Source organism: Echinops telfairi, unplaced genomic scaffold (assembly GCF_000313985.2).
Source record: "Echinops telfairi isolate 266 unplaced genomic scaffold, ASM31398v2 ScPeMD7_23;HRSCAF=83, whole genome shotgun sequence".
In the NCBI taxonomy this organism is placed as follows: Eukaryota; Metazoa; Chordata; class Mammalia; order Afrosoricida; family Tenrecidae; genus Echinops; species Echinops telfairi.
Genome location: NW_022103920.1, coordinates 623,070 through 644,736, shown reverse-complemented (window position 1 = coordinate 644,736; position 21,667 = coordinate 623,070). Strand labels below are relative to the sequence as shown.

The following is a 21,667-nucleotide window of genomic DNA, read 5'->3' as shown; positions in this document are numbered from 1 at the left end:
CTGCAGGTGGCACAGCCGCTTCATCGCAGGGCAATGGCAGCTCTCTACTTGAGCCAGTCATCATCACTCACAAGATCCTCTCCTTCACCATCCCCTCCTTTCTACTTAGGGTAAAAACAATCCTGATGTTTTCAAACCTCTGACCCTTTCCATACTCACCACTCTCAGGAAACAAACTGCTCTGAATGTCATTAACTAACACACACACTCAATGTGCTGGACTCACTGCCTGCCATCACCCACAAGGAACAGCAAGGGCCTGGCAAACAGGCCACCCACCATTTCCTAAGAAACAAAGCACCCTTTCTGCCCCCACTTTAAACACCTGTCACTCATTCTTGTGATCAGGTGACAGACAAACGTGTGGCAATACATCTGCCTGAGTTTCCATCACAACCAAACAGCACCAACAGATTCCGTCAAACTGTCATCAGGGAATGGGGACTGACAACAGCTAATTGGGCTTCCTTCTCTGCACTACCTGAAATACACATCATTCCAAGATTGGGCTCTTAGCCCCATTTTACAGGTAAGGCGATTATGGCAAAGAAAGGTCACACATGGACCACTTACGCCACAAAACCTGGCTCTGAAAACCTGCCCTCACCCAGTACACACTGCCCTTCTCCAACCTTCCATACCGTATTTCATCTAATCTACAAGGGCATCGAGGGCATTGTGTTGGGGCACCCATCACTTCTTGCATCACTGTGGAAAAGTGCTACCAATGAAACACTGGCCCAATAATGTCTCATCACAGTGCTCCCATTCCAGATGTTCAAATGTGGCCACGCTTGCACCTTTGATTCTATGAAATACGGTAGGTCTGTGCCAGAGGCGCCCGCCCTGGGCACTACCCAAACAAAAAGCCCACTGCCAGAGTCAATTCCGACTCGCAGCGACCCTATACAGGGTTTGAGGAAGTAGGATTTACAGGAGCAGGCAGCCTCATCTTTCTCTTGTCATGCAACTGATGGGTTTGAACCGCCAACCTAGTGGTTAGCAACTCAACGCTTATCCAACAGGGCCCAGGAATCCTCGTTCTTGTCTAGCACCCCCACCTAGTTACAGACTCCAGGCCTGCTCAAAGCAGCTAGAGCAGTGGGTGGAACACATTTTATATACACTGGTACCGAAACGTCCCATTGGATTCAAGGTCTGAAAAACGTTCGGCTCTTTAAAGCAGTGGAATCTGAGTAGGGCTGCCCTCACCCCGGCCAAGGTGCTGCCATGCCAGTCACAGCCACAGAGCAGAAACTCTCCCCCATGGTGGAAGGGTAGTTAGTACTGGGGTGTGCTGGAAGGGGTGGGTTGGGGGGTAGCCCATAACCTGCATGCCCACCTGCCAACATTCCAAGGGCCTTAGAGCCATGTCCTCCTCAGGCCCAGCAGGTTACAAGTGTTGAGCAACTGGCAGCCTCTGCTCTGTGCTAAGCAGTCCTCCCCTCATGACAGCCTGCCAGGTCAGGCGAGGGATAAGGTTGGGAAGGGGGCACAGGATGCTGGCATCTGTCCTCCAGTGACCAAGTGTCCTTCTCAGCAAACCAGACGGGGTGTTATCACCACCACGAGATGCCCTCTCATGCTTTTAAATGAAGATAACCTTCATTTCTTTTTTAAGTTTTTATTTCAAAATTGGTGGGTAGAGCCAAATGAATATTATGTGGCTTCACTTCTGCAGATCCGCTGCCCCACAGCTTTGACACTGAAGCCCACAATTCCAGGGAGGCCACGAGGCTGCTGGAAACACACTAGGTCATGAGACAGGACTGAGGCAGCCCTGGCTCTGTGCCCACTTGTCCCGAATGAGTCTGTCTACTGGCCTTCCCAGACTGGGCGGGAATGCTCACGGCTCCAACTGGTAGAAGCCAAAGCTGGAGTGAGGGCTGAGCCTGCTCCTCACCCCAATTTGAGTCAGGAAATCAGCTCTCTGAGGCCAAACGAGGGCTCTCTTCCCTGTCCCGCACAATGTCTCAAACAAGGAGGCACTCAAAATTGCTCCTGGGAGAGGAGGCTGCAGGTCCTAACTCTCCAGGCCAAATGCAATGAATGTTGTCTGAAGCTGAGGAGAGACTTAGAAAACTTGAGGTTTTCCTCCTGTGAGCATCACTGCAATCGTTCCAAACACCGATCCCAGCCCCTATTGCACCTATCTACTACATACTAATCACCACAGTCCTTTCTTTCCTGAACTAATATTCAAATGCACAAGCATCTGTGGCTAAACAAATCTGGGATTTCTTAATCATTTATTGACTAACAAGAAAGTAACTCAAAAATCCCAGTTACTTACCAGTAACCTCTTTTTCTTTGAAAATGTATCATCCTTGACCATTTATGCAATTCAGTCTTGTCTTTCTCAGGCTCTAAAATGATGCTGAGCTCATGGGCAGTCCCCAGTGTTTAGCCTGATCAGAAAGGCCCAGCTCCTGGGCTCAGCACTCAGCAGGCAGCCTGTATAGACTACCTACATTCTTCAACTCTCCCTCCTTTGAGAGCTGACCACAGGACCATAAGAGTTCCAGCCACGGCAACAGTGGCTTTAAAGACAGTGCCCTCTGCTGGCCATCAAGGATGCTACCTTTCCAGAGAAGCAGCTGACTGGTAAGGAACGGGTCCCTCATAGGAGGGTAGACTTACATCAACCAGCTGGTACAACAGGCTGGGCCACTGGGGCTGCAGAGGGAGCCGCGCCCAAACTAGCGGCTGTAGGAGGACACAGCCCAACTGAGACTCTTGGCAGAGGCTGGTTCCAAGCAAAAACTGTTATGGAAACCCGTGGAGGGAAGAGCAGGTGAGTGGCCTGCAGGGAATGGAGAGACATTAACACACCTACTATGTGCTACGCATGGCGCTAGACTTCACAAACGCTAGTTATTCAAACACACAGTTCCCTAGGGTACAGGGGGACCCCTCCTCCCCCGAGGTCAGTCCCAGAGCCCTCCAGCCTTGAGTCCTGAACAGGAGGGCAAGTAGAGCTTCCTTGGAGCAGGAAGAAGCACTCTGTCAAAAGACTGTGTCTTTTGACCCCTGAGATCGCCATAAACAGCCTGCATTCTCCCAGCTGAGGTGACAACCCCGGGACAGGCGGTTTCTGACACTCCTGTGTTCTTAAGGGTTCCACTGCAGGCACAGCCTGGTTAAAGCTGGTGAAACAGTGTATGGCTGAAACCTCGGCTCCCTGGGGGGCAAAGTGCTAAAGAGGTGTGCTTCCAGTGTGGGAGCACCAGTACATGGACAGGGTAAGAGGCTGGGAAGCAAAGGCGACAACAGGGCAGAGGAGCCGGCTCCTTCCTGGACAAAGTGCGTGGCTCCAAAGGTAAAGGGCCAGAAGACACAGTAGCAAGAAAAGCAGGCTGAAGGACAGACACATCTCCTGTGTTGGAGCCACACAGAGGAGGGGCCAAGAAGCCAGCCACTGCTGGTGGGTCCCCAACAATCGGCAGCATGGGGCACTGAGTATATACAAAGGGATGGCAAGCTCAGACTTCTCCCAGGGAAAGCAGACACCTAGAGGGCAGAGAGAGAAAGCTCAACCCCTACCTCACTCCTTACAGCACACAGAATCCTGACAGGTTGAGGAGAAATGTACACAAAGAGACAAAGAACTAAAAGGACCACAGGAGAGAGCAACCTCTACAGAAAACCAACCGATCTCGCTGCTGTCAGCTCAATTCCAATGGGGCAGGCCCATGAGGACAGGGTCGAACTGCCTCACAGAGCTTTTCTACAGTTGAGTTGCTGACCTCTCAGTTAACAGCTGAGCTCTCTAGCCACTGTGCCACAAAGACCCCTTTAAAAATGACTTAAAAAAAGAAAACTAAACTCACTAGCAACAGGGACAAGTGTTTTCTTTTTTAAAAAAAAAAAAAAGGTATTTGCAATATCCATGAAATCCTTACCAATTATGAGAAAAGCAAAACAAAACTGCCATCAAGTGGATGCCAACTCATAGCGACCCTACAGGGCAAGGTAGAACTGTCCTTGTGAGTTTCCAAGGCTAACCTTTATCCACAGAGCATATGATGGTTTCAAACTGTTGACCTTGTAGTTAGCAGAGTCCAACACATAACCACCATGGCTCTAATCATGTGAAAGGGGTCCCCTAATTTTCAAAGATTCCAGAGCACAATAGCAAATTCACAAAATATGTAGAAAGACAATGACAGAGGCTCTACCTCCCTGGTTAAACAACAACAACAAATTCAAATTGTAACAAATTTCACCTATCTGACAAAGACGTGGTAGGTACTAGATCCTTTGTTGAGTATATTGGTCAAAGTGTCAACCTTCAAGAACAGGCTGGGGTAGGCAATTGGTACTATCTACTCAATTCTAGACGTGACAAAACTAGAGCCGCCCATTTAAATACATGCATTTGCTTCTGCACTGGATACAGAGACACACATGTGAAAAGCTGCACAGCAGCACCATTTGCAGCCATCGTACACTGATGGCGAGGGACTGTGGAGCATCTCTGAAATGACAGGGTGGGGGCACAGCCACTGCAGTCATTTCTCAGAGTGAACATACTGCCATGACCAGAGTGTTCGTCTACGCACACATCTTTAGGAAGGAAAGCCAGACTGAGACAAGACAAGAGGCTTCTGGCCTGTTCGATGATTTCTGTAATAAGAGTTTTTAATCAGCAAGAAGTTAAAATAAAGAGCTTCAGCTTTCTCCCACACATAGGCCAGTTTAAAAACTGGTACCTGTGGTATACATGGGTAGTTCCTGCAATTCGCCCCAACCCTCCCAAAATGCTGCTCAAGTGACATTCTTTTGTAACATCTAAATAGGAAAACAAAGCAAATCTTTAACAGTAAATTTAAGTCAACCAGGCTATCAGGTTAAATTATAACAAAGTTCTAGATCAAATAAAACTAACTTAGAACAAGCTCTAACATCCCAGAGTAGAGAGGCATTTGCTTTGCTTTTGGTTTATTTTGTTTTCTTCTTTAAATAGATGTCACCATTTGGCTTTTCCTTTTGGGAAAGAGACATTTGGGGTGAGAAAGCCAAAATTTTTTAAGTTCTGTGATAGTTAATTTTTAAAACACCGTGCACAAAAAATTCTAAGGGAAAAACATCCAATTGGAAGCAACTTCGACTGCCTTATGAGTTTCCCAAAACATAAACTTTTGTCATTTTTTTAAAAATTCACCTACTGCACTTAAGATATTTTTAAAAATAAATGGAAGCATAAGTAGTTTTGTTTTGTTTTTTTAAAGACCTTTTGGAAAAGAGTTTTACATGGGTTTCCTCTCAGAAGGAGAAGCGTCCTCTGTTCTGTTGGCTTCAACTAGAGAAAGCAGGGCTGAGTGGTGACAGGGCAGAAAGAGACCTGTGAGCTGAAATTCAGCCCTCCAAGTGAACTCAACATGTGGCCATGTGAGAGAGGCCAGTGACTCGCAGAGAGCTTGTGCCAGAGCCCGGTGCCCAGGAGGGACCTGAGACTGGGGAAGACAGGCCCCTGAATTTCTAGTCAGTTGGCTACCTGCACTGGAAGTGAAGCTGCATCCCCTGGCCCACAGCACTGTCATCCCTTCGGAGCTGGCCATGTCAGTCTTGTACACAGTTATCATTGCACACTAGTCAGTAAGCAAACAAGCAAATGTTTACATGGAAAGGAGACAACCAATGTTTTCTTCTCCTTCAACAAATAGTCAGTCCAAATCCCAATAAAAGAACTTCTACCTTCTAACACCTTCTAACTCCTTTTGATGGAGTTCTCTCCCAAAAAATTTGTTTGCAAATATTTCTGACATGACTAGAATGAGCAAGCTAGTAGCCATTAAGATGCCTCTGGCTACTCACTGGTGAAAGACAAGCGTGGCTGATTGAGGCTGCCCCTGCGAGACTGGCTAAGAAAAGAAAGCCCTGCACAGATACACATGCCCATAGGATGCCTGCCTCCTACAATAACAGTATCCTGGGGATTGGGCAGGACCACTACAGGGCACTGGTTCACGTACCAAGAAGACAGGCAGGACCAGAGCTAAGCTCTTTTCACACTCGAACATATAGATAGTAGAGCTTCTACTAACCACACATCTGTCAGTTTGTCACACTGTGGTGGCTTACAGGCTCTCATGATCTGGAAGCACCAGTGTCTCAAATACCAGCGAGGTCACCCAGATTTCATTGGCGCTTCCAGACTAAGATAGAGGAGGAGGAAGGACCTGGTGATGATTTCTGAAAGACCTGGCCAGTGAAAAGCTTTTGTAACGAACACTGGAGCATTTTCTGGTACAGGGCTTGCAGATGAGCCTCTCAGGTTGTAAGGCACTCAAAATAAGACTGGCCAAGAGATGCCTCCTCAAAAGTTTTAAAAAATAGCTGCCTCCTCAAAGTCAAGGCTACCACAATGGTATGAATGGAGTAAAGGCTTTGGGATCATCAATTGCTGATGCAGCAAGATTCAAAATGAAAGAATCAGCTGCAAACCTCTATTAACAGTTGGAACATGGACTGCACACAGCATGAATCCAGGAAAATTGGAAGTTATACAAAACAAAATGGAACTCATAAAGATTAACACCCTAGGAATTAAATAAACTGAAATACACTGGTATTGCCCATTTTAATCAGACATGCATATGATCTACTATGTAAGAAATGACAAACTAAATCACCTTCATTATCAAAAACAAAATTTTAAGATCTATCCTGAAGTGCAACATTGTCTGTGATAGGATATTATCAATACACCTCCAAGGAAGACCTATTAATGAGGCTATTATTCAAATTTATACATCAGCCCCTAATCCCAAAGAAGAAACTGAAGAGTTTCATTATCTTCAGCAGTCTGAAATTGACCAAACATGCAATCAAGATGCATTTAAAATTACTGGTGATTAGAATATTACAGCTGTTAACAAAGAAGGATTAGCAGTTGAAAAGTATGGTCTCCTTAAGTGATAAAAATGACTAAATAACCCATGACAAAATTTTTATGACCAACAAACTCATTAATTGGAAATAACTTTTTTCAACAACATAAACAACACATATACATATTGTGGCAGTTACATAATCTCCTGTCAGCTTGAGATGGGGTGGAGTCAAGCCTGTCAATTAGGTCATAGCCAATGAGGCCTCTATGTGCTCATGGCCTTCTTCTGAGGATTCTGGGAACTCCTGTCCTCCTCCCTGGAGGTGGGTCACACACTCTCCCTGCTTATTATTCCTGTTGACAAGCCACGTGAAGCTACACTGATGGAGCCAGAGGAGCCACGTGAAGACCCATGCCAATGCTGAGATTCCACCGCTACTGGGTCCAAGACTTTTCCACCCACTGGCTTGTGATCTTCCAGCATTCAGCATCAAAGGACATGTGTTTCTTGAGTCTGAAGAGAAATTTATAGACTAATATTGGACATATGAGCTAATATCAGACTTATGGACTTGATCTGAACTGCGCTGGGATGCTTCTTAATATATAAATGTCCTTTGATATAAAGTTCTTTCTTATACACATGAGTGTCTCTGGATTTGTTTCTCTAATCAACCGAAACTAACACTTATATGAACTTCAACAGATAGGATACACAAGAATCAAATCAACTATATCGTGGTAAGAAACAATAGAGAAGCTTAATATCAGTCAAAACTAGGTCAGTGGCCAACTGCAGAAACCATCAATTGCTCATATGCAAATTCAAGTTAAAGCAGAAGAAAAATAAAACTAGTCCACTGGAGCTGAATTATGACCTGGAGTATATCTCACTTTAATTTAGAAACCATGTCAAGAACAGACTGAACACAGTGACTACAGACCGAAAACCAGTCAGGTGTGAAATGGTATCAGGAGTCCTATGTGAATCAATCCCAGAGTCATTACAAAGAAAAGACAAAATGGATATCAGAGAGATTCTGAAACTCTCCCTATAACATTGAAAGGCTAAAATGAATGGAAGACTCATATGATGCCCTCATTGAACCACGGCGCTGCGGTGGACAGCACTGAAGACGCAGTGCGGTAATAGTGCACGGTCTGGCCCCATCACGCTGGGCCGAGGCACTGAGGGCATGCAGCAGAGCAGCTGGGAGCAGAGTGATGAAATCCCCGGGGAATACCAAAAATAGACTTTGGAGAAAGAGTAGGGCACCCCATCAGACTCAACAGGAAAACACTCATAAAGGCCAACAAACAGACCTTGAACTACGTTTATAGGCTTTTCCATTTTGTCACTGGCTTTCTTTTTGTTGTTTTGTTTTTGTTGTTGTTGTTGTTACTGTTTGTTTTGACTTTCTTTGTTGCTTTATTTGACTTTGCCTGGTTTTTGCACCTATTAATGTAGCCTAGATAAGATAGGCGGTGAGGTAGCTAGCTTATTGTGCCAACCTGGCCAATAAACAAATATGGGGTTAATTGAAGGAAGGAGGGATAAATGCCTCGGTGAGCCTCGCCTTTCTAGTTCTCGGGTTTTTTGCTTTCTGATGGACCAGGGTGCATCTGCCTCAGCCAGTTCCCTGCTTTAGCACTTCCTGCAAGACATCACTGAGGAGAAGCCACATGGACCTAGCCCAATGCAGCCCTGGGTGCTAGAGCACCCATGTGGAGACCCCTGTACATTCACTGACTCAGCTTTCCTCCTGCAGTTGGCATCATTGCATCTGTTTTGTGAGATGGAGGAAGACTTTGTGGATTGGTGTTGGACATATGGGTTAATGTTGGACTTGTGGACTTGGGTAGCACTGGGTTAGGATGTTTTCTTGATGCACACTTAACCTTTATATAAAACTCTCTCTCATACATGAGTTTTTGTAGGTTTGTTTCTCTAAAGTGCCCAGACTAATACAGGAGGGATAAATAATTCAGAGATCAAAAGAATAAAACCAATGGTTCTGGGGGGAATACAGAAGAAGGGAAGGTGGGAGAAAAGAAGCGGGGGCGGAGGGGAACAACCCAACCCAGGGACAAGGGAACAACAAGTAAACTAAAATCAATGGAAGGAGTATCATAGGATGCCTCGTGGGGCTTAATCAAGGGCAATGTAGCAGTGAGGAATTAATAAACCTGAATGAAGGTCGAACATGATAGTGGGACAAGAGGTAAGTAAAAGGAAACAGAGGAAAGAACCAGGAGGCAAAGGACAGTTATAGAGGCCTAAATTCAGGCATGTACATATGTAAATATACATATAAAACGAGAGGGGAATAGAACTATGTGCTCATATCTATGTTAAGAATTAAGAAAAAAAGAAAAAGAATTAAGGTTGCAGATGGACACTGGGCCTTGACTCAAGTACTCCCTCAACACAAGAGCACTTTGTTCTAACAATCCCGCATTCTGTGATGCTCACCTTCTCAACACGATCGCTGAAGACAAAATGGGTGCATAAGCAAATGTAGTGAAGAAAGCTGATGTTGCCCAGCTATCAAAAGATCTAGCATCTTGTGTCTTAAAGGCTTGAAGATAAACAAGTTGGCCATCTAGCTGAGAAGCAACAAAGCCCACATGGAAGAAGCATACCAGCCTGTGCGATCATGAGGTGTTGATGGGATCAGGTATCTAAGACCCAAAACAAAATCATACACAATGTGAATGAGGGAAGGGGGGTGGCATGGAGTGGAGACCAATGCGCATCTATAGACAATTGGACATCCCCTCACAGAGGGGTCACAGGAAAGAGATGAGCCCATCAGGGTGCAGTATAGCACCAATGAAACACACAACTTTCCTCTAGTTCTTTGTTGCTTCCTTCACCCCACTATCATGACCTCAATTCTACCTTACCAATCGGATTAGACCAGAGCATGCACACTGCTACAAAAAAGAACCCGCAATACAGGGAATCCAGGATAGATAAACCCCTCAGAGCCAACAATGAGAGTAGATATACCAGGAAGATTAAGGGAGGGCAGGAGGAGAGATGTGGAATCAATCACAATGAACAATCTAGAACCCCTCCTAGGGGGACAAATAACAGAAAGGTGGGTGAGGGGTGACGGAGGATGATGTAAAATATGAAAATAATAATCTATAACTTATCAAGGGTTCGTGAGGGAGGGCGGACAGAGGAGGGAAGGGGAAGAAATGGGGAGCTGATATCAGGGGATCAAGTGGGAAGAGAATGCTTTGAAAATGATGGCAGCATATGTGCAAATGTGCTTGACACACTGGATGAATGTATGAGTTGTGATAAGAGATGTAAGAGCCCCCAATAAATGTAAAAAAAAAAAAGTAATCATGATGTAGAGAGACGAACAGAAGATTCCAAAGGTGGCTCAAGAATATAAAAGTAAAATAATATAATGAAATGTGCAAAGACCTGGAATTTGAAACCCAAAGGAAAGAATACAAAATTAAAGAACTGAAGAAAACGCAAGCCTCGAGTTGCAACACTGAAGGATTCTATGGGCAAAACATTGAACTAAGCAAAGTATCAAAATATAGCAGGAATATAAAAAAATCACTATGTTATAAAGAACCGGTCGATGTTCAATCATTCCAGGAGGTTCCACCTGATCAAAAGCCAACAAGATCAAAGGAAAAATCTCACGCTGCACTGAAGGCACTGACAGAAAAACAAGCTCCAGAAATTGAAGAGCAAGGATGACATTTTGAGGACGAAGGTGCATCCAACCCAAGCCAATGTATTGCTTCCAACACAGACCAGTCTTTGAAGGACATCATCCTTGGTGAAGTTGAGGGTCAATGGAAAAAGGCAGCCTTCAATGGGATGGACTGACACAGTGGTTGCAACAGAGCAAAACTGTGAGGCCAGTGTAGGACCAGGCTCAACATCATTGTTTACACAGGATCACTATGAGTCAAGAGTCAACTCGAGAGTACTTTACTAACAATATAACAGCAAAAATGTCAACTCAAGAATACTATACTAACAATACAACAGTAAAAATGTGTATAGAAGAAATCAATGAGGGAGAACTTATCTGTGTCTTCTGGTTCTTGTCAAGAAATAGACAAATAGGCAAAAATAATGAGAACTGCAAGATTAAGTTCTAAATGTTTCTTCTAAAAACTGGAAAACATATACAATGAAGTTTATAACTACCAACTTAGGAAAACTTCCAGAAGATAAAGGTCTCTGATGAATAAGACAAAGTATCGAAGGCCACATAAACAATTTTCTAGAGGCATAGAGTAAAGCAATAAGGTGACCCTACCTTGGCACACCTCCACAGCTTAGTAGCATTCTGAGACTTTTTAAAAAAATACTAACTGAAGAGTAAATAAGTTAAATGGAAAATTCTCATTATAGTCACTATTTTCAAGCAGTCAGAAGTGTTTTTACTATGAAGAAATAAACTTCTAAGCTATATTAGGTTTTGTGATCTCAGCAACAAAAAATAACAGCCCCAGAAGCATCTGAGGCATGAACCAGCCATCTCTAGCTCACCCACCAGAGTGCATTCAGAGCCCACACCAGACTCATCCAGCTTGCCAAGGTTCTCCCTTATTTTGGAAGGCACCTCCACAAGTCTTCATGAGTGAAGGCATCACTAATGTCACCTGGACACCTAGTCTAGAGCAAGTTCCTGGACTCCTCCAAGTGTAGTGTTTGACTCAAGAAGGGATTCAGCAGGCTGCAGGGCACAAGAAATGGCCTTCAGTGCTCACACAGGCCCCACTGGAACAAGCAGCTAAGGGAGCAAGGAGGTCCTGGAACTGCCAAAGACTGAGAGCAAGGCCGGGTTTCGGCCAACACTGCAGAGGGAAACCCTTCCATGCCCTGCCACTTGCCCACAGGGGGCCATTCAAAGCAGGCCAACTTCTGTCCTCTGGTGTCTAAGTGCCTTCCTGCTCCAACGTGGAAAGCACTCAAAAGAAATACATGCCAGCTGAAATGCTAAAACGAAAGAACACACACAGGATAATCCCAACAAAAACACCAGGAGTCTGATCAGAAACCTTAAGATCTTCTGTCCTGAAACTGTGATTTCTTATTGTGCTAACACTAAAATGCTCATCACAAATTGCTATCAAACACCTATGCCCTTGACCAGGTAGGAGGTCCAGGTGATAGATGCCGTATTCCTGAGGCCAAGGCTTCCCTCCCTCTCCAATGGTTGTGAAACTGCTTCTCCTCCACCTGTAGCACTGTGAAAGCACTAGGGTTACAAACCATTTTAATCAAAATGCTCATTGCTTCTCAAAAAGGTCTATTTCATACACTCTCAAAAAAGGTAGTTAATTTTAAGTTCAATTAGTTTTATCTGTTTGGCCAAACTGAAAGCACAAATCTCTAAGGAAGTGTCCTTGGGCATGAACGACACTCTTCAGTTTTTGAGACAGTGAGGGTTCCTGCTCCTAGCTGCCATGTGAACTGATCAAGGCACTGATTCCTTGTCAGCTCCAAGAGCAGGCCAGGAGATCCAGGGGGAGACAGGCCCAGGAGGGCTAGTCTGCACAGCCCCTGACAGGGACCCTAGAACCACTCTTGCTGCTGTTAGTATAATTCTGTATTGGTCTCTGGGTTGCATTTTGATATTGGTGATAGTGGCAAAACTGAGTACATTCCATGTGTTTTTTTCCTACTGTATTTTTCCAAACCTCAGAGATTTGTTCCTGGGAAGCTGGGGAGGAATGAAGCTTCCTTTTCTTTGACTTCCAAATTTCCAAAAAGGGTCACCAGACATCTTCCTTCTTCCTTGAAAAGACCCTCTTTGGTGCCATAACCAAAAGTCCACTGACCTGAACAACCACTGTGGAAAGCAGTTTGATATTACCTCAAACAACTGGGAACAGAAATTCCATCCGATCCAGCAATCCCTTTGCTGGGCATATACCCTAAATTAAGAGCCTAAAAACCAACAAACATATGCACTAGTGTTCACAGGAGCACTGATCACAATAGTAAGAAACAGTCCAAATGCTCACCAGTAGAAGAATAGATAAAAAAAGTTTGGTACACACAATGGAATATTATGCCTAGCTAAAGAACCATGATGAAATCACGAAACATCCCATGACGTGGATGAATCCAGAGAATCATTATACTGAGTGAAGTCATTCACAAAGAATAAATACTGTCTGAGACCACTGCCATGAGAGAAAAAAACCAAGACACAGACTTGCATGCCAAAGGGAACAGACTTTAGAGGTATTATAGGAGTGGGGCAGGGATGAAGAGGAAGTAAAAGACTAGAGGGTCAACAGGTGTTGACTTGGGTAAAAGGCAGGATGAAGGACAAGAGGGAGAAATCAGAGAGAGTGAGGGGATAACATGGCGGGGACAGGGGCATGATGTGTCTGAGCTACGAATGCCCACTTGATGGTCTGAAACGTACCCATCTCAATTCACAATAAATGTAACAATTTTAAATAAAGGAAAAACGAAAAGTCCCTGATCTATACCATCTCAGATATGCCTTAATAATCTCCTAAATTTTAGAGAACTCAGCACCAAAGAATAGAATGATAGGAAAGTTCTTGTATATCTCGTAGAATCTTGCCGACAAAAGTAGTGTCACTCAAGGACTCTAACAGGCCTTGAGAGCCACATGTCATGTGTCAACACAGGTCCAACAACAGGTCCAACCAACAGCAAACTATTACTCAATGGCCACAACCATGTTACAAAAAATCAGATACTCACAGAAAAACCATCTTCAGAACAATACTATTGTCTGGTGCTTCCCAGACTTTGAGACCCTGACCAACATGAACCAGCGGCCCACATCACCACCTGGACCAAGCGTACAGGCCTCTACACCTGGGCCATGTATGTCACAGCAAAAGACAGGCCAGTATCCCACTGCTGAGATGTGAGGTAACACTTATTGACAGGCCACCACAGATTAGTGCCTCTTTGAAAATCAGAAGCTCTTGTGGTGAAGATCTCACCAGTTCAGAAAATGCTTAAGAAAATGCTGGTCCAACCTAGAAACACTAAGTTTTTAAGAATTCAGAGCCTTCGTCTTTAGATAAATTGCTTTAGATTCATGCTTCACCCATGAATACGAAAGGGACATTTCTTATTGTCAGTGACTGGGGAGGAAATGAGGGTATGCTGGACAAAAAAGTGCCTGTGTCACCTTCCAGCGCCGTCTTCTAAGTACCAGGCTCCATCAGCCCTGGATGAAGTATGTGTGTGTGTGTGTGTGTGTGTGTGTGTGTGTGTTTTGAGGAGGGGAGAGACACATTCCCAGGTCATCTCATCCTCCCGCCATGGCAGCACCCAACCCAAGCCCGACCATCCCTTGCTGTAAGCCCGCAGCACGCGTGTTCACCAACCTCCCTGGTCCCGCGCAAAGAGCTCACAGAAGTCAGGATGTGCACAGGCTGTATCCTTCGCTGTTTCCACTCCTGGTTTAAGATCTCCGTTCTTTCCACAATTTTCTGACGGTTGGAACTAAACATACTCTTTTAAAAGAACAAAAGAAGGGAGAACAGAGATCATTCATTGTTAGAAAATGGCAATAGCAGATAGGCTTAGGGGGATTCAAAACGTTTAACATAAGCCTGAATTTTTGGCTATATTAATTGGATCATAAAGTTTTGCCTTGACAGTTTTCAAAGTATAGAAAATATCCATAGAGCCACTTTGGCTCTTTTGAACTTTATATATAAAACAAAAGGGGAAATTGTGGGAAACAAGGATTTCTCCCAAGTTGTCTCCCCAAAATATAAGCCAAACTCAGCTGCTTGCATATGACTATACACTTGGAGGTCATCAGAAGTAGATCAGGGGTTATTCTCCCTAAGGGTTATCAATCATCTAGAGCAAGCAGACACCACTGTTTATCCCACAACAAATAGGACCCACTCCCTTCTGATAAGGATAGTAGTTGTCTGTTTCCTTGTAGGAGACCACAGAGAGGTCAAGTCCACCCAAGGGTGAACAAGGTTAGGCCGCCATCATGAATCTAGGGTCTGCCCTTCTTGTCACATGTATACCTCTAGTTCCTCCCCTCCCTATCATGTGTACAGCCCTAGCTCATCCCCTTCCTGTTACGCCTCTGCCCATTGTACATCTCCTTCCTATGATGTGTATGCCTATTGCACTGCCCCTTCCTGTGACGTGTAGTTACCTGTAATGATGGCCCCCTAAGGAGATATAACTCTTGGTTAGCAATAAAGTTGGGGCTCTCTACTGCTCTCGCAGCTGTGCTCCCCCCACGAGAACCACCAAGCAGGGCTGAGGTGAGCACGCTACCATGAATTGTGTCTGACTCCCATTATTCCAATCTCTTCTCTACCTCTCATGCTCTCTGACTTTACTATAATCTTTACTTATTATCGCTGTACAATTGTGCCTACCGGACCTGTGATGATTTGTTGGGGACCCTCCTCTCACCACAAGTTACCATCTAGTGATTCCTCAAACAGTGGGAGTATCTCCTTGGACAAATTTGATGCTCACTGTCTCCCTCATCTCTGGTTTCCACACAAATGCAGACAGCTCCCAGTTTAGGGTCCTAGACTTATGGACAACTCCTTCCATGCCCTTTAATGGCACATAAATTGTCCTCACTCTGAAAGGGTACTCTCTCCTTCATCAGTCACCTTTGCCATTTTCAACCTATTAATTCATGGCCATCCAGACAATTCTAACCTCTAGCGACACCACAAGACACAAAAGAGCTGCCCCACTGGTTTCCAAGCCTGTTGATCATTACTGAAGCAGACTGGCTCATCTCTCTAGTCTTATACACCTTTGTCTGACTTACTTACTCTTGTCTAAAGACAGGGTCCAGCCAGCCAAAATCACAGGCAATCTGGCCACACCCCTAGTTAATGCGAACCCCTCCTCTGCTTTAGAGACATAAACCCTGAGACACACCCCCTTTGTACTAGGGTTCAGAGGCAACACATGCAACATGAATAGGTCTACAGCATGAATCCCGGTGTTGCCTCACTGTGCAAGGACACTGGTGAGCCCTACCTTGACTTCGTCTGCCCGCCGGAACCGCTTGAGCTGCCGCAACCGCATGTACTCTGACTTAACTCGCTTCCGCCAGCACACAGGCCCCTTGTCGGACTTCTTCCCGGTCTGGCCCATGATTGCTGTAGAGGCAAAGGTCTCAAGTCAAACCCTGGGCAGGGCAGGGGGACACCTTAATGTCCCCAAGAGCTAGGGGTCTAAAGGAGAAAGGGCGGCACACCCTGAAGCAGAACTGGCATGGGTCCACAGGACCGATGGGAATGAGTGGTGACAGGGACAGTCACTGCAGATGGGGAGCCCATTACGAGGCAGCCCTGAGGTAGGCCCAAGTGCAATCCGCACCCTCCAAGCCCACTTAGATCCCAGACAAGTCCTCTTCCTCCAAAGCATGGTGTCTTCAGACAAGGAGCCATTTCCTAGGTGACAGCAAAGCTCTGTCAGACCAGGGCCTCTGTGGTGTCTCTCATCTGGGTGTGTTCCTGGAGCATGTGGGCCGGTCTTCAGACCAGAGACTGGGGGCAGAGGTGAAGGAGTGAGTGGGTTACTTAGAAGAGGGTTGAGGCAGGACTTGGTGGTGATTTAAAATGGTGTGTGAGAAGTGACTTTGTGGGTGTCACAAACAAGCAGGGCTAGTAGCTCTGCCCAAGAACAAGCTGCTTTAGTATGGGAAGAAGGGCCCCTAGGGCAACAGTCACTGGCTACACTTCTCCACAGCCATACATAGTTGGGAATGCAGAAAAAGCCGTTTACTCAGACCTGAGAAAGGGAGGCAAAAAAAGGTGTCAAATGACTATGATGAGTTGGCAGTACCCCGAAGCCCTTACGAAGCTTGTAGTCTAGCAAAGAAACAAGATATGAAGGATACCAAAACAAAAAACAAGGAATTGCACTGGGTCAAGTGGAGCTTTCATAGTTAAAGGAGCATCAAGCAATTTACTCTGAGTTAGTGCACCCAGTGGCATCACCTGGGAAGGTTCTCTCTGTTCACAGTGAATTTTTTTCATGAAAGCAGTTCATTTGAACCTCATTTTTTGTGATGGCCAATTTAAGAGAACAGCATGCAACTACAAAATGTTGTTTCCTGCTCAGGAAAAATAACCACAGAAACTGTTGTGATGTTGAACAAGCTTACAAGGACAGTGCTATGGGAAAAACTCTCAAGTGTACAAGTGGTTTTCTCCTTTCAAAAAAGGTGAAATGGCAATTGATGACAAACCTCCTTCTGGACATCTATCCACTCACTTGCTGAATGGACAAAAATGTCAACTCATAGTGTATTTGTAGTTCATTCCACCAGGTCACACTGTTAATCATGCTTTCTATTTAGAGGTTCTAAAAAGATTGAGTAACAGTGTGCCACAAAAAAGGCCTGATTTTGTGGCAGATGGCCAACTGGTTTTGCCACAACAATGCACCTGCTCATGCAGCCATCTCAGTACAGCAGTTTGGGGCAGAAAAACAGCATGCCTCTCGTGCCCCATGCACCTTACTCACCTGACCTCATTCTGTGCAACTTCTTTTTATTTCCGCAATTGCAAAGGGGCATGAAAGGACAGCGATTTGACAAAGTAAACAAGGTGAAGAAAAAAATGAAGGAAGTGCTGTTAGCCACCCAAAGAGAGGAGATTGAAAAATGTTTCCTAGAATGGAATTGCAGATTTGACAAATGTTTTAAGTGTAATGGTAAAGTTGTTTGGTTAAAAAAAAGTAAATACATAGCTTTGAAAAAGATATTCCTTTTTTTTTTTAGGTACCCCCTTGTACAGTCTACTACAAGTTACACCCCAGTGTGCCTGTGACATCAGTGAGGAATCATAGGGGAGAAGAGCTGCGGGTGGGAACCCCACCCCACACAGGAACCCCACACAGGAACCCCAAAGGGCTGGCTTCTTAGAGGCAAGGATGACAAGACTTAGTCACATGTACTTTGGGCATGTTATCAGGAGAGACCAGTCCCTAGAGAAAGGCTTCATACTTGGTAAAGTGGAGGAGCAGCAAAAAAGAGGAAGGCAGGCCCTGGATTAGATGAATGGGTGTCACAGTGGCTACAATGGACTCAAACATAACAACTGTGAGGATGATGCAAGACCTGGCAGTGTTTCCACTGCAGAGTACTCACACAGATCAAGCCTCTATTGAATTATTTCTGATCATTAACCAAGCATAGCGTTACTCATTGGGCTGTTAAACGCAGGTCAGGTCAGTAGTTGCTCCATATGAGAAAGATGAGGTTTTCTGCTCCACTCCCAGATAGGTTTACAGCCTCAGACACCTACAGGGGCAATTCTGTCTTATAGGGTCATACAGACTCAATGACATCATACTCTTAAAATGTATGCATTTTATTGTATAAAAGTACATTTCAATAAAGTAGATTTTTAACTGAAAAATGAATACCTTGCTAGAATAATTTGGCAACACCTATTAAAACTTGATCACCTATTAAAACAAAGGTAGTGCAGGATAGGGCAGGTCGGCATGGCAGTAAACATTAAAACTTAACATTAAGCAACATTAAAACTCAAAATGTGCATAATCTTTTAATACAGACATCTGACTCACTTGTTGTAGGGCACTTACAACACAAAGACCATTCACAAACCAGAATACCAGCTACCACTTACTGAAGAAACAAGTACACCCAGCCTGGCAGCGTAGAGCAAAGAGCAGTAAATTCTTTCTGGAAAAGGTCAAAATATCCACACAATCATGGAGTCAATTCCAATCCATACCTGTCTGTTAGGACAGAATAGAATTGCTTCTTTGGGTTTCTGAGAATGTAAATCCTACAAGAACACACTACCTCTTTCTCCTACAGATTGGCTGGTAGGTTCGAACCTCAGATCTAGAGGTTAGCAGGCCCCTGTGCTTAACCCACTGTACTACCAGAGGTCCTTATAAGGAGCCCAATGATAAAATGTTTTACATTTGGCAGGCCACAAAGCCTGTTAACATTCTTCTGTGGGGTTTGGTTATTTTGGGGTGTGTGTGTGTGTGTGTGTGTGTGTGTGTTTAACAATTTCTTTTAAAAGTTACAACAATCCTTAGCTGGTGGGCCTTTCAAAAAATAAGCCATGGGTGGATTTGGCCGGTAGGCTACAGTTAGTTCACTTAGACATCAGGACTTTCAAAACAAAGTGCCCAAACTAAAATCCTTTCTCCAATTAGTTACCTAATCTCTCCATCCTTTGTTACAATTTCTATGTATATTAACAAATACACAGCACTTAAAACAGCTGAGCACTTGTCTTACAGAAATATCAACTACTTTTTATATGAAGTAGCTTTTAAAAAGATGAAAAAACATTATATTTTAAAATATGAGTAAGAACTTTTTAACTCAATCCCACTCACTTATTTCTTACATGAGTGCATAAGGGAAAGTAGCAAGAAGATACATCTAACTGTAGGCAATGAGATTGCAAAAGTAAAAATTCAGTTTGTAAATAATTTGTTTGGTTTTAGTTTGAACACATTATTCTACTTAATCAGTGAAGACATTTCTAAGTAAACAGAAATAAATCAAACAGATGTGTAGCACCATATCCTCTGAGGCCGAATAATTATATGGCAATGAATTTGAGTTGGATTTTGGAACACATATTTCAATTTGAAAAACTCCATAAATGAGAAAGCGCATAAAATCTTCAAAATAACAACTAAAAATCATTTTTATATGATCCTAAGAGTTTCACAAACCAACCTTAATTTATCCACTCCTCACCATAACCTTTGGAGATAATAACTGTCATTATCATCACCACCTCACAGTTCAGGGATCTCAGACAGCTTTGGAATGCAGTTGCAGAGCACATTGGTCTGGCTATGAAAGCAATCTTAGAAGACATCTTAGTCAGCCTAGGACATCAGACAAAATCCCCACAACTAGAATTCTGTTTTGCAAACCATTTTTTTTCCCCAATTCAGAGAAATTCACTACTGTTATAGAGCTTAAGGATCCTGAATCACAGATAGCCAGCGGACAACTGGGTATTTTCATGGAGTCAGACCAGTGCTCTGAACTGGTCAATTCTGGTTCTAACCCCGTTGAGATTCCACCTACCCACCCAGGCTACACTGTTAAAATGCAGATTGATTCAGTATCTCTGGGGTCAGAAGGCCCGTTCTCAGGAAGACGTCAAGCCCAAACAAACAAAAACCAAGTTTGGATCCTGGCTGCAAATTTGTAGCTGGATAAACCTGGATGAGTTCGTCTCTCTAGATTGCAGCTCATCTGTAAACGTTTTGAGGGATTTTTATAAGAATTTAAAATAAAGCATCTGGAAAAGAGCTACTTTAATATACTTTTTCACTTAATTTTTGTACCAAGTGCTAAGTGATATATGGTGGAAAGCTACGGAACACTAAAAACCTCGAAGTTTTTAGCTTTTATCTTGTGACACATTGTTGGATTTGCTAATCTAGACATACTTGCACCTAATGGTTGCATCTTGGTCTATGTACAGGTTCCACATGAACACAATGCAGTATTCTGGAATTCCCATTCTTCTAAGTGCTTTCCATAGTTTGTTGTTAGCCACACAGTCACATGGTTTTGCAGTCAACAAAACCCATGTAAACTTTTGATATTCTTCCAGCCAAGATTCATCCAATGTCTGCAATGATATCCTTCATCCCACTGTCCTCTTCTGAATCTGCCTTGAATTTCTGACAACTCCTTGACAATGGCTGCTTGCCACCCTTTCTGAATTATCTTCAACAAAAATTCACTTGCGTGTGATATTAGTGGTATTGTTCTATAATCTGTACATTGTGGGGGCAGGTCAGATACTTAGGCATTCCCCCCACTGAGGGCAATCAGTTGCCAGACTGCAGTCTCATCCCACCACAGGGGTGGGCCTGCTCCCTGCCTCTGGGGACAGTGGACAGGCTCCTGTAGGCGGAGTTTTCACCCTACTGATAATAGTTCCTATGGAGACCCAGAGACCCCCCCTCATTGCTGTGTACCTATAGTGCAGCCCCTCCCTGTGACATATGTCTCTACCTGTAATTAGTGGGCTGGCATGCCCCAAAAAAGGTATATAGGCGTGGGTCAGCAATATAGAAATCTCTGATCTCTCTGATCTCTCCTTGCTGCTCACTCCCTGGTCACTCCCCTCTCTCCCCGCTCTCCTCTCCAGTCCTCTCTCCCTTGTTCCCTTGACCTCCTTCCCTTCCCCCTCTCTCCAAGTGGACCACCAAGCTGGGCTGAGGTGAGCAATGCTACCATGTAACGTGTCTAACTGCATTATTGTATCTCTCATGCTCTCGATGACTTTAATATAATACTTATATATCTCAACCGTACAATTGTGCATTACTGAACTCATAGAGAGTATTAGCGGGTGGGGGCTGGCCCCTCACCCCCCTACCCAGAGCCATTTTAATTTAATACTACAGTACATTCTGCTAGGTAGCCTTTCTTTGAATGGGTACAAAAATAGATCTATTCCTGTCAGTTGGGAAGGTAGTTGCATTTAAGAACCAAAGCCGAACCCATGCCAGAAAGCCGATTCTGATTCACTGTGACCCTGCCGCAGGTGTTAAGAGAGTAGAACTGTCCTATAGGTTTTCTTGGCTATAATCTTTAGACCTTTCTTCTGTATTATCATAGATGGATTTGAACCATCATCCTTGGAATTAGTGGCGAAGAACAGTTTGTGTCACCCACGGACCCTGAAATACTAAGCCTGAGTACCAATAGTTCTGCCAACTCAGAGGGACCCTAACAAAACAGGGAACTGCTTCTTTTTTTTTTTTTTTAACATTTTATTAGGGGCTCATACAACTGTTATCCCAATCCATACACA

At 44.2% G+C, this 21,667-nt stretch overlaps 1 protein-coding gene across 3 annotated transcripts in view; it reads right to left on the bottom strand.

The window, feature by feature from the left end:
- The window catches only part of EZH2 (enhancer of zeste 2 polycomb repressive complex 2 subunit), a 31,685-nt gene extending 14,311 nt beyond the window's left edge, over positions 1–17,374 (bottom strand). The window contains exons 1-3 of one of the 3 annotated variants that reach the window (XM_004713935.2): positions 17,352–17,374; positions 15,858–15,979; positions 14,207–14,335 (exon numbers count right to left, since the gene is read on the bottom strand). In XM_004713935.2, coding sequence (XP_004713992.2) covers positions 14,207–14,335; positions 15,858–15,979; positions 17,352–17,361 — 261 coding nt within the window. In that variant the 5' untranslated portion in view covers positions 17,362–17,374. Of the gene's footprint in view, positions 1–2,640; positions 2,804–14,206; positions 14,336–15,857; positions 15,980–17,351 lie in introns of those variants that run through there. The other 2 variants (XM_004713936.2, XM_045288751.1) reach the window with 2 other exon arrangements.
- Between the last annotated feature and the right edge of the window lie 4,293 nt (positions 17,375–21,667).